General features: G+C 39.6%; 1 protein-coding gene across 1 annotated transcript; it reads left to right on the forward strand.

Annotated features, from left to right (window-relative positions):
• The first annotated feature begins 3148 nt into the window (after window positions 1-3148).
• On the forward strand, window positions 3149-12495 carry LOC126763693 (guanine nucleotide-binding protein G(f) subunit alpha). The gene is made up of 5 exons (XM_050481434.1): window positions 3149-3571; window positions 7646-7849; window positions 8459-8627; window positions 11158-11255; window positions 11341-12495. Exons 1-5 carry the CDS (start codon window positions 3561-3563, stop codon window positions 12032-12034), a joined length of 1176 nt encoding a protein of 391 aa, XP_050337391.1. The 5' UTR covers window positions 3149-3560; the 3' UTR covers window positions 12035-12495.
• The last annotated feature ends 760 nt before the right edge of the window (window positions 12496-13255 follow it).

The following is a 13255-nucleotide window of genomic DNA, read 5'->3' on the forward strand; positions in this document are numbered from 1 at the left end:
AAGTATTAACGGGTTTTTTAATAGGGACGCTACAAAAGTAGGCCGATAGAGACAGCAAACGAGGCCATATTTTTCCCGATCTTTTGACATTTCTATTCAGTATTCATCATGGAAAGATATATGATCCAACAACGAGTCGAAATTATTAAAATTTATTACCGAAATTCGGAGTCCATGGCTTCAACTTTAAGAGCGTTACGTCCAATTTATGATGAGTTGTACATGTTGAAAAACTATGTACGGAGCTCCTCCTTTCAGCGTGTATTCTACCACTGGTTACCTGGGCTTCACGGAAGATTATTTTGACTCCATGTGAGGTATAGTGCTGACGCCCGCCTGTCCTATCAGCGCCCACGAGGTTAGGTTGACAATCTTATTGGACACCAGTTGTAGGTTAGGTTATACTGGTCGGCCATCACGCCATACATAGACCCACAGGTCCTTAGTAGTGCCAGATGGAGATTCAGTTTAGTTTGAGATCATACAGAACATCAACGTTTTTAACGAAGTCGCAATTTAATATCTACGTCTGATACTTTGCCTAGTCTCTTGAACTCCGAAGCTCCTAAATACTTAAGACGAGTTCTAGATAGTGCTGGACAAAGGCATAGGAGGTGTTATAGCGTATCTCTCATGTCAACATCTCCGCACTTTCTTTCAACACTTTTGTAATTCCGGTTCAAATGTGATGACAGTGGGTTGTGACTTGTCAAGAGGCCAACAGTCGTCCGGCAGTCCCTTTGAGACCGTATGAGGAAGAAGCAAGCGAGTTTTTCGAAGGGGCTCCTGCACATGATCTTGGCGATCCTGCATGTACTTAAGGCATTCTATCTCGCCCTGATTCGCCTGTCATCCCTTTCGGAAACTTTGTTGTATATCGTTTTAGTGACTTTTGTACTTCCTGTACTTGTTCGGTGGCCAGTCTTTTGGCAATCTCATCAGCAGTTTTGTTTTCCGGAACTCACTTGTGGCGTGGAACCCAGTATATACGCAGCCGCTGCTTGACTTTCAACAGACGTCTGCCATTTGGTTCCAATTCTTCTTCGATCTGGTTTGCGAATCTCGGATCAGAGGATGTGAATTACGTCCTCGATGCATAATATGCTCGGTCTTCTTACATTTTTGCCGTAGCTCAAGCCAACCTTTCCTCTTCCTCCTTCGTCCGGTTGGTCTTGAAAGCCTTTCGTGGACTTTCACCCTTTCTTTTGCTTTCAACTCCTCCTTTCCGGAGAGCGTAGTAAAGCTTCCTCTTTTATTTGTTTACGCTTCCAACGCTTTCGAGGTCTGAGTATTCACAGACTGTTGCACCTCTACGCAGCAAAGCGGGTTTGGCAGTAGCACTGAAACTACTGTCAACTGCTCCCGTCACAGCAGAGGTATGATCGCTGGCGGTACAGCAAGGAAACTCGCAGCTGCCATTTCTTCCACCGACCTTTGGCTTGATATCCCAGCCCGCTTTTCCTCCTTTTGGTCCTCCATGCTGAGTTGTGTTTAACGTTTTATACCTACGGTCTGGTACCTCATTAATAATGGCAGAAGTAGATATACTCTCCTCCCCCGATACGATAATTATATTTAAAGTCATCTTGATCGCCATTCACTTGGGAGTGGCCAGGAAGAGGTCTTTGAGATCCTGTATAAGAACATCCGTTCGAAGGTGAGCTTGAGAAGGCGAAACATCACCTGCATAGGGTTGTGCGCTGGGTTTGGGACCCGCCACGTAAAAAGCCTACCCCAATGAACAGTAACAACCAGCCAATTAAGAAGTCATCTTACCAGGAAGAGGAGACTGTATATGTACCTTTGACTTAGCTAGTCGACGCCTGCTCGCACAACCAAGACCTAGTTATAATGATACCAGCAGCGACGTCCATTGGACGCAGCTAAGAGAATATAGCTTCGAGAATTTTTGCCGACCATACCAATTATTGAAGATTGTAAGAAGACGAGGTAGAAACATCTCAACACTTCGTTTTTGATTGTTTCTAACCTTTGCGAGATATGTTTTTGACCTCAGAGTTCCCACTTTCTCTAGAAATAAAACACTGATTTGCTGATTTGCATTGGGATCAAAGCGCTTTGTCGACCTATAAAATCCGGAGTTGAGTATGGTTCACACTTCTAAAACCTTGAAAAGGGGGTACTTCCTCTACAACTACAAATCAAATAGATTTCTTCCCCAGCGAATTGCTCGTTAAAAGGCTAGAGTTGTTTGAAGATGTGATTTCTGATTTTCATACTTAAAATCCACTTGTTCGCAGAGGTGGAGGGGTTTGCTATCAACAGCAGTGGGAAAGTGCCCCTTCTTGTCGTTGATGTTGCAGGTGGGCCACCGTGCTTAAGTGTTATGATTTTTGTTTTGCGAAAATCATTCAACTCATTTCGCGCTTATCGGCGGAGGGCGGCACAAACATACCTGCACTTATTAACATGTTTGTCTCTTTACAAATTGTTTTAGCCGTCCATTGTTTTTATATCCAATACGCAAGTGTGCGGTGTGTTTGCAGCCGCTGGCCCGCTGGCCCGCTAGCCCAGTGCCCATGTGTGCGAGCCATCGGAAAACACTTCAAGTGGCGAGCAAAATATGCAAAGTCAGCCGTCGTTTGAGGAGGGATCCATGTTTGCGCGCGGAATGTGCGCAGCGGCAGAGCGATAAGGGCTCCGAGCAGCCCGCCCCCACACGTTGCGCGCCACATTCCTTTCCGTCGCATTGCAGCAATTTCACCCATGCATACACACACACACATGCAAGTGAGAGCGCTAATGCCGCGACAACTCTGCAAGCAAAAGGAAACAAAACGGCGATTGCGCCGCCGCTTTAGGTGGCACTTCAGGTGCGCGGCGGGCTGCTGCCGGTGGAAATGTCATTGGGCGGCGCTTCGACGCCTACTAACAGCCTGCGCGGGCAGGCGAAACACACTTCACCCTCCGGGCAGGCAGGCGAACAGCTGTACGGCATACAGAGCCAAAGAGTGATAATCTTATCTGCTGTGTACCATAAATTAGACGGGCGTACAAGCAATTTGTACGATATCGATAGGACAGCAGCAATTTCTGTACAATAATCATAATTGCCCGCGATAACGGCGCACTGTGGTGAGCTGTGCCGTGCGATATTCGACGTCGTTTAAAAGATTGTTACGGCGAGCACGGGCCACAGTTGGGCGAGTGATTTCATAGCGTTAGCACACGCAATCCAAAGTGTACCGAGGTGAATTTCGCTAGACAAAGTCAGAACAAACACACACACAGAGACACTCCCTTTCAGCTCTCAGACAAAGACTTGCAGTGCGTGAGTGCGTGCCTTAAAGTGAACCGACGAGTGAATTAGTGTACAAAAACAAAAGAAAAAGAACTAAAACTAAACGAAAAACAATTGTGCAAAAACATTACAACATTTATCATAAAGAAGTGTGGCAATAAAAAGCCGAATCAAGTTAGTGCTAATAAGCTGAGTGCGCAGGACTGCTTGAACACACACACACACAAAGAAGTGCTTTCGAATATTATTTTTATCAACATTTGCTGACACCCAAAAATTTACAACAACGTTGGCCAAAATGAAGTTAAGGTGAGTCGAAGATTTATGCGCTTACAAGCAATTAAAGCCAACACACACACACGCACACAAACATGTGTGCTTGCAGCATTGTTCGCACATCAGAGAGTTACACAGCAAACAAGCGTTTATCGGTCAATATTTACCGTTATATTGCGTACATGTGTACGTATGTATATTTTTACATATATATGTATGCGTGTGTGTGTGTGTGGTCGTTACGAAGCCATAAAACATCGAAAGTTAAGATTCTTTTTTATTGACTTGGCATGTGATCACTTGGTATTGCGGCTATTGCCAGCCAAGTGACCATTGACTCGGTGATTGATTAATTTATGAAGGGAAGTTATGCGCTTCAGCTGTAAACACAACGAAACACAAACAAGTCTGGGTAGACTACATAGTTGGTTGGTGTTTTCCAGCTGGTGCAAATTTAAGCTCGACGTCCAATCTATTTAAGCCCAGTAATGCTAGAGGTAGATTAACATAAAGTATTTTTTTAACGCTGAAAGCGCCAGAAAAGGCGTCTTTTGCAGTGAACTCAGTTTAGTGGTATTTATTAACATTACAGTGGGTCTACTTTAGCGGTGAATATCAGCTAAATGACACCCTGTAAGCATATTTGTTTGAAAGTCTTTCAGCAAGCGCCTACTTTTTTGACTTTTACTTTGACCTTATCAGTAGAATCTGCCTTCAGGGAAATGGCTTGTTCAAAATTATATAGATTTCGTTCATTGCATTGTGTTTTCAAACTGCGTCTGTGTTCAAGTGGTATATGGGTGGCGGCGAATTTGAGGTGTGAATCTCAATAAAATTTCAAGCTTTCATTTCCGCTGTATTGCAGCTTTTTTCAGGCTTGGAACCATTGCCGTTCTTTTTTCTATTAGATTAAGTGGTTTTTTATTTCACAAATTAAAGAAATTTTTAATCATGCGCAATTCAAAAAAATTACCGTTAGCGGGTGTGAGATTCTCTTTTACTGAAAAACTGAAAACGGGGGTTATATACAGTTAGAAGTCCACAAAAATGTGAATTTTACAGATTGTCTTCTGAGAAATTTTTTAAATTTATTGATCCGCTGCATTTTCAGACTTAGTATTAGTAAATTAGTGATCTCCGGGTGCTCCTCTCAAAAGAGACTTTTTGCTTTGACCACTAGATCTCTGAACTGGATCCTCTGAAATTAGAAAACTAAACAGATTTCGTTAAAGTAATGTTAAATCTAGTACTTAATCAATAGTAGGAATAAGCAAAATAAAGTTTTTTGACAAATTGGCGGTTTCTCAAAAAACATTGATTTTTTAACAAAATTTCCTTCGGCCTTAAATTGTTTATAAAAGATATTTCGGTGAGAAAAAATCTTCATTTTGTTACGAAAATATATATTTAAGAAGCTCGTGTTAAAATTTAAGGCTAATCGGTTTAGCCGTTTTCGAGTAATGTTGGTCACCGAAAACATAATTTTAAGAAAAACGCGTTTAAAGTTTGGCCTTGTGCTTCCAAGTACTCTGAAACACCTTTCCAAAATTTACGTGTAACTTCGAAAAGATTCACCGGAACAATATGAAATTTTCTGTGTGTATTCTCAAACATATGTAGCTTAAGAAAATAAAATAAATAAATCGATACTTTCAAAATTCTAACTGTAAAGAACATCAAAGAAAGAACCGAAGCTCCGGTGATACCAGATATTGTTCAATATATACATTGAAATAAATAAATAAATTATGCACCAGACAAATCAATGAAAAACATTCATACATATAGGATATGTAACAAGTAATAGAAAAAACCCACGTCAAAAGGGAAAAACCGAAGCTCGCACAAACACTTCACCTTTTATCTAAAAAAAATCAAAAGGAAAACCGATAAAAGCGAAAATGTTTTAGTCACGTTCTCCACAGTGATCAGCAGCCCAGGCAGTGATGGATGCATAGTATTTACATTATCGGTGCTCATATGAAGTACTATTTTTGTTTCACGATATAAACAAAATTATTTCAATTACAAGCAACCTTCGCGCCGAAATAATGTCGCGTTGCGTGGGTGGCGCAAATGATTATGCGACTAACTGTTTACTCGCATGCTTTATCATACGCCCGCGCATCCACATATCATATCTGTCTAATCATTTCGGTTAATTGCATAATTAAGGTATCGTAAATAGCAGCGCAGCGCTCAAGCGGCTCGCCCAAACGCAGGGATTTGAGGGCGTCAATATCCGTAAATAACTGGCCGCTGTGTGGACACACTGATGTACGAGTTTATACATACATGTGTGTGTCTGTTTATGTCCAACGTAAAGTTATAAAATTGTGTTAGTCGATTTGTAGCTCCATTTGTATGTGTGTGTGTGCGTGTAAGTGAGTGGGTTCTGCTTGAATGACTGATTTATAACTAAACTCTGTTTAATTATGTGATAAAAAATTAAGTATGCGTTGGTATTTATTGTTGTTGGAAACGAAATCGAATTGTTAAGATATGAAGCTAGGAAATTTTGATGACAGACCTTGGGTACAAAGTGTGCAATGATTTGTACTATTGTTGTTTGTGTTCAAGTAAAATTTAGCAAAGAAGAGTGTACATACTTATATGTTTGTGTTGCTTGCATACATATGTATGTACATATCTGGGAGTATGTGTGAATACATTCTTTGTGTAAGAAGGGTTCGCTTTTTTCAATTTCTATGCGAAAGTTCAATGTCTATTGTCGATTTATTATCTAAAAAGGTTGCGCAAAGTAAATGTTAGGAAGTTTCTAGATGTTCCTTACAACTGTTTTCAATCGAATTGAGTGAATTTTGGCTAGTAGGAGAAAATATCACTCATTCATTAGGAAATGACTAACCGTCATTTTCCAAACATAAGCAAATTAAAGTCTGCTACAATGGTGACTTTATAATACTCAGCAGTAATATAAATATTCAAGATAAACATTTAATCAGCATGAGTGGGCTGTATCCGAAACGTTACCCGAAACTTTACCTGAAACGTTACTCGATACGTTACTTGAAACATTACCCAAACCGTTACCCAAACCGTTACCCAAACCGTTGCCCTAAACATTACCTGAAACGTTACCCAAACCGTTATCCTAAACGTTACCCGAAACATTACCTGAAATGTTACCCGAAACTTTACCCGAAACCTTACCGAAACATTACCCGAAACGTTACCAGAAACGTTACCCGAAACATTACACGAAACGTTACCCAATATGTCTCGCTAATCCCAGGCGCTTATACTGAATTCACAAACCGTCGGTGTGATATCAATTAGGGCGACTGATGGGCGCTGAATCATACATGGCGCAAGTAGCGGGTAACAGCAACTCTGACATATGTATGTCTGAAAGCTGATAAAAAATAGCACTTTCCGTTAGACCCACACACATGCGGTTTTATCATGATTTATGCCATAAAAGTCTCGCAGTGGCAGACGGATTAATCAGACTGAGTTCGCACTAAAATATGGTTTAAATGAAGATCGCACGCCTCAAAATAGAATACCTAACAACAGAAATGCAGAAATATCATAAAAATAGATCGAAAAGTGAAACTGTTTAGATATGTGCTCAGCAATTGTCGCTTCGCCGTGGCAATTAACGTAACAAGCCGAAAAGTACACCATTTCATTAAGTAATGTTGATCAAACAGCCATTATATTTACTAATTATTTTTCAATTAACGAAACATAAAATGTACATTTTTGGAAGCAAGCGGAAACCACCCACTATCATCGGCGCGCAAAGCAATTTATCACACGCCAACCACTTACATTTGCCAATTAATTAACGCGTGTTCTTTTCGGCTGTTTTTTGGAAATCACTTTTTGTTTTGTTACGAGTAATGAATACCCGGAACCAGGTTTATTACTAATCTCGAATTCCGCGAAGCATTTACGAATTAACGGTCGCAAGTCGACTAAAGTAAACCCCTTTGTAAATATTTGAATTGGTCCAACGGACAAATAGTGCGCGCGTGGAAGCGTTTGTTCTGCGCTAATTCTGTTCATGCTTTCGTTTATTTTCGGCGAAGTCATACAATTTCATGTGTACTTATTTGCTATCATTTTTTGTATTTATAGACTCTTACGTTGTCTACGTCATACGAAGCCGCAAGTGCCGGACGAGTTCCACACAACGCCGCAGGATGTGGAGCAGCAGTTCACCGAGGTGCGCAAATCGTTTCGTGAGGCCGTGAAAATTTTGCTGCTAGGCACAGCGGAGTCCGGCAAGACGACGATCATCAAGCAAATGCGCATTCTGCACATAAATGGATACACAGACGAGTAAGTTGCCTATGAGCGCTGACGAGAGCGTAAGCTCACCTAAGCGTTAGACTAGAATAAGTCGTTTATATGAAATGATTATGAAAGCTTATTGTACTGACGTTAAATGCGATTAAAAGCTGTTGAAATTAGTCGGAGTTTCTTCATCGGATCGCTAATTATGTGCCTCCCGCAAGGCTGGTTGGAACTCAGCAAATTAGAAAAGAGGTGTGTCTGCGAGAGAGCTAAAATTTTTTTACAACTATGCGAGACTAATCGCAGAATCAGCAAATAGAAGCAGTAGATAAACAGCATTCCGCAAAGCACGCAGGAAATTCAGATTCCGAAAATCACTCAGCCAAGTGAAGATTTTATCTGCGAATGAAGCTAACACTAAATCAAAGTTGAATATATTATGTAATATTATTGCCGTCAAGTTATAGATATCAGAAATATTCCAAAACAATATAAACCACGCTGTTCTACACTTTTTCTTATGTAACTAAATGTATTGGATTTAGGTTAATTTTCTAGGCTTAGATTTATATGTATAGAATTTCTCTCTTGATCATTTTCCAACACCAATTTGCATATATACTTATGCCTATTTATATTATTTTCTCATTACAGAGAACGCTGTGACAAAATCCCCGAGATATACCAAAACATCCACGAATCCATCTATCAGCTGGTGCAGCACATGTCCATATTGGGTATCCAGTATCAGAGCATAGCGAGTAGAAAGTGCGCAGACTATATACTCTCAATGGGCGATCAAGCGCCGGAATACATGAATGAGGTAGGTTTTGCATTTAATAATTATTTTTCAAAGTCATATAAGGTTTTTATGAAAGACACAACTTAGAATTCGAAAGACACAACTTACATAGAATTCGTAAGACTTTCAAGCGTGTTTTCGGGGTTATAGATTAATGTTTGAGGTTTGAGTATCAGATTATTGAGTAACAAGCTCCAATTTGAAGTTACTGCATACAATTTTATAAATTTTGTTTAATTTCTAGCACAATTCATTCATATTTTTCAGTTTCATTAATGAAATTGATATTTCCTCCTTTTGGCATATGTCATAAAAGTAATTCTCATATCGCTGCTGGACTTTACTGGCATTTAAGGTGAGAAGTTGTTCATATGTAGGTAAACATATGTGTGTATATTTACATTAAATTTACGTCAAATATAATCGCAGAGTAGGCACTTGGGCTCTTAGATTATATTGATTGTGATGTGGCACAAAATAAATACAAACAAATTTCGCCAATACAGTGTTTCATTTTCAGAACACCACAATGTATAACTATTAAAGATGAAGTAGAAAAGAAAAGTAAACAATATAAATATTCCATTCTTAGATATTGTATATTCTAGCAATGAGCAATATTTTCATATTACTTGTACGATAATTCATTTAAACAATTTTCGAAACAGTTTCGCATATAACCGCTTTTGGTAATACAAAATCATGGATGTGATTATCTTTATGACAAGTCTACATTCCATAGTTTTGCTTCATAGTTCTACGCGGACAGCCAAGTGTTGGTTCCTTATCAACACTTTCCAACACAATGCCAGGCTTTTTAATACAAAAAATGGATTTTTATGACTGATAAAGTAATGATTAGTTTGTGAGATTTATAATATTAAACGTTTGCATCGAAAAAATTAGGAAATACCCACATTTCCAGTGTGGGTAAATGATATTTCAAAAAGATGTATTTCTAAGTTGGTGGGACCGTCCTTAATTGCCATGCCAAATATGAGCGCGATCTGTCAACCAGTTTGTTTACAGCAGCTGCTTGAGTCGGTGCACCTCAGTAGTGCGTTGCGATTTTTACATTGGATAAAAATCTCGAACAAAGAATCTGTTTCAAAATTTTGTATTTCTAACCATTTTTGTGTGCGTAATCTTTGCGAATGTTGGAAAAGACTTACGGCGATTCAGTTTTATCAAAAACACAAGCCTCCGAGTGGTACAAAGCCTTCAAAGACGAGAGGTCGAGAGATCGTTGAAGACATGCCTCGTTTTGGACGACCTTCGACCTCTTCAACTGATGAAAATATTAAAAACGTGAAGGATATAATGCTTGAAAATCGTCAGGCAAGTGTTAGAAAATTGGCAAGACATCTCTTGCGAGTTCGTCCCAATGATTTTGGTAGATATTTTGAGCATGAAATGCGTTCCTGCTCGACTCGTCCCGATAAAGCAGATTTTTTTTCAAAAAGTGTACAGTAGACAGGTCTGTTTGAACATGCTTGCTGGTGCGTATTTCGATCCAACAGTCATGGAGAGCATTAGAATTGCCGATGAGACATGAGCTTATGAGTTTGACATGCAAAGAAGTCAATAATCTTCGGAATGGAGGGGGAAAAACGATCCGAAACCCAAAAAACCACGCCAGAGCCCCTCAAAAATCAAGAGATGCTTTTTGTTTTTGTTCGATATTCGTGGTTTGGTGCATCATGAAGTTGTTTCGGAGGGACATACGGTCAATAAGAAGTTCTTTTTGGCCGTATTGAGGCGTTCGCGTCAGAACATCCGTCGAAAATAGCCGGTATTGTGGAAGAAAAATGCATGGATTTTACACGATGATAATGCACCATCGCATCGAGCCACGATTGTGCCCGGATTTAAAGCCAAAAACGTAATGAATACCATCGATCAACCACCGTATTCACCAGATTTGGCTCCGTGAGACTTTTTCTTGTTTCCCAAACTGAAATTGTCGCTCCGTGGATCCCGTTTTCAGTCGATTGAAGAGATAAAACGAGAAACCAAATGGAATGAGTTAGAATTCCCGTTAAGGCATTTATCATGAGAGCTGAGAAAAATGTATATGTAGAGAGATGGAGAGACGTTATTGGGCTTCAAATTAACTCCATATTAGATGCTGCTTTTCTTATTGTTTTTTTTTTTTGCTAAGAAAATCGCTTATTCAGAACGACAAGACTAAAAATCTACATTAAATAAACCGATGATTCATAGCGCCAGTTCTACACGTATTGCGGTCGTGCTGATAGATAGGCTTATCAGAGTAGATATACGTGCAAGATTTTCCAAGCACCTGCTTAGTAGTGGTTAGGGGGATAAGGAGTAGAAGTAGGGGTCTGTTGTGCTGTTAGCTGAATTCATTTGAAACATTCCGTTAAGCTAAGTGTTCTTAACCCATTGACAACCTGTTTTTTTTGCTGCGAAGAAATTGGTTTCTTATTGATTTTAGATAACGGTAGTGTAAACATAGAGTTGTGCAATTAAAAAATGACAAAATCAAATGAAAACATGTAATTAAACATTTTTTCTCTTTCCATTATAGGAATATTGCGATCACATAATAACTCTGTGGAACGATGTTGGCATTCGAACGTGTTTCGAACGCTCCAATGAGATTCCACTGCTGGACAGCACGAAATAGTAAGTTCCCAATTGAATTGAAATCATCACATGTGATTAATTACACTTTACAACAGATTACTAATGAACGTCCTTTTCTTTTTAGTTTCCTCGACAATTTCGAACGCATCTCCGACCCCGAATACATACCATCCACCGAGGACATATTGCACAGTCGCAAGATCACCACCGGCATACATCAGATCACATTCAAGGTGAAGGTGCCACGCACCATGGGCGGCGGTGTGCAAGAGTTCCGCATGTACGATGTGGGCGGTCAGCGCGACCAGCGCAACAAATGGATACAGGTCTTCGAGGGTATACAAGCTGTGCTCTTTCTCATTTCCTGCGGTGACTTTGATCAGAGTCTGCGTGAGGACCCGCGTCAGAATCGTCTGCAAGAGGCGCTCAATCTGTTTCGGAGCGTATGGCAAAATCGCTTTCTCGCCTCCGCCGGTTTCATAGTCTTCCTGAACAAGCAGGACGTGATGGAGCGCAAGATACGCGCTGGTAAGCATATCGTCGATTACTTCCCAGACTTTGAGGATTTCTGCAATTCCCCGCAAGAAGGCAACTACTTCGATGAGTCGGATTGGACGAAGCGCTTCATACAGCACAAGCTCATCGACATCACGCATGAGCCGTTCAAGCGCAATTCTCGAAATAACATTGACTACTCGAGGCGAGAGTGCTACTATCACTTTACCGTCGCCACCGACACGAGTTGCGTGCGGAAGGTCTTCAACGACGTACATCAGATGATTCTGCATCAGAACATGAAATTGATGGGGCTGCTGTGATGAGACTGTACATTTAGCACGAATGCGAGTTCGTGAAACGCAAATATTATAATTAATATAGTCGTAGTGTGAGTTCATAAGTAGATAAGTACAGAGTTAATTTAACGAAAGCATAGTATTTTGATTATTGTAAATATATATATATATATATGTTAGTATTAGGTCCGTGCCGAATCTTTGCATTTTGAATAAGCGCCAGAATTTAGTGAATTCCTATTCTGTAACTGTGATTTTAATAGGGATATTTATTGTAAGCACCACAAGTAGTTTTAGCAATCGATTTTTCTACCGAAATTTGTAATAACTTATGATTAATAGCTTAAATAATTGTGAGCAATCAAATAGTGTGTCCAAAAATATCGGGTTTTACACTCTTTCGATTTTTGCATTTTCGCCAAAGCTTGTAAAAAAGCATTAAAACGACTTTTGGAGTTTTGAAAAAATAAAAATAAATTATTACTTGAAAAGACAAACTTGCATCCTGTGTGTAAAATTTTGTGGGGAATTATTTGGTGGGCTTAGGTGTGAGATATTTGTCCTCTATGCTGGTGGATTCTATAAGACTATGGAGATAGGTTAGTGAGTATCGATGATATTTCAATTTGAAAGCGGAAAAATATGACAATAAACTCAGAAGAAAGCAGGCTAAAGCTTAGGCTTGAGACAAAATACCAGTATTTAATAATTCGTAATTTGCTTTTTATATACCAGGATTTGGCAATCCTAGTGTTTCAATCTGGCCGCTCACAACTTTATCGTAAAGTTTGACATTTTTGATGATATATGTACTTACATACCTAGAACATTTTGACATACGAGCGCTATTTGTGTACTTTACAGTAGCTTAAAATATTCATCTCAGCCAAAAATAGAATTAAATCGCAAATATTTAGCGCGATTATTTTTGCAGCTTTGGACGTGGATTAAGTCAGCAAAAGTGCATCGATGAATTGAATTAAATTTTTGGCAGTGAATTCAGTTGAGGTTGAAGTAAACTGTAGTAGACTGTATGGGTGGTTCCACATGAGCCGAATGCAATAAAAGTTGTTCGCAGACAAAATCTGACCAGAAACCAATCGCCCGTCGACCCATCGAATGAAACAACAGTATTTTTAAGCACTCAAACTCTCAGTTTGATGAGGCATCTACCGTATAGTCCTTACTTAGGACCAAATGACTTCTTTTTAATCCCGTATTTACCATATTTCTTCCAGGCTTTTT

The sequence above is a fragment of the Bactrocera neohumeralis genome, chromosome 6, assembly GCF_024586455.1.
Source record: "Bactrocera neohumeralis isolate Rockhampton chromosome 6, APGP_CSIRO_Bneo_wtdbg2-racon-allhic-juicebox.fasta_v2, whole genome shotgun sequence".
In the NCBI taxonomy this organism is placed as follows: Eukaryota; Metazoa; Arthropoda; class Insecta; order Diptera; family Tephritidae; genus Bactrocera; species Bactrocera neohumeralis.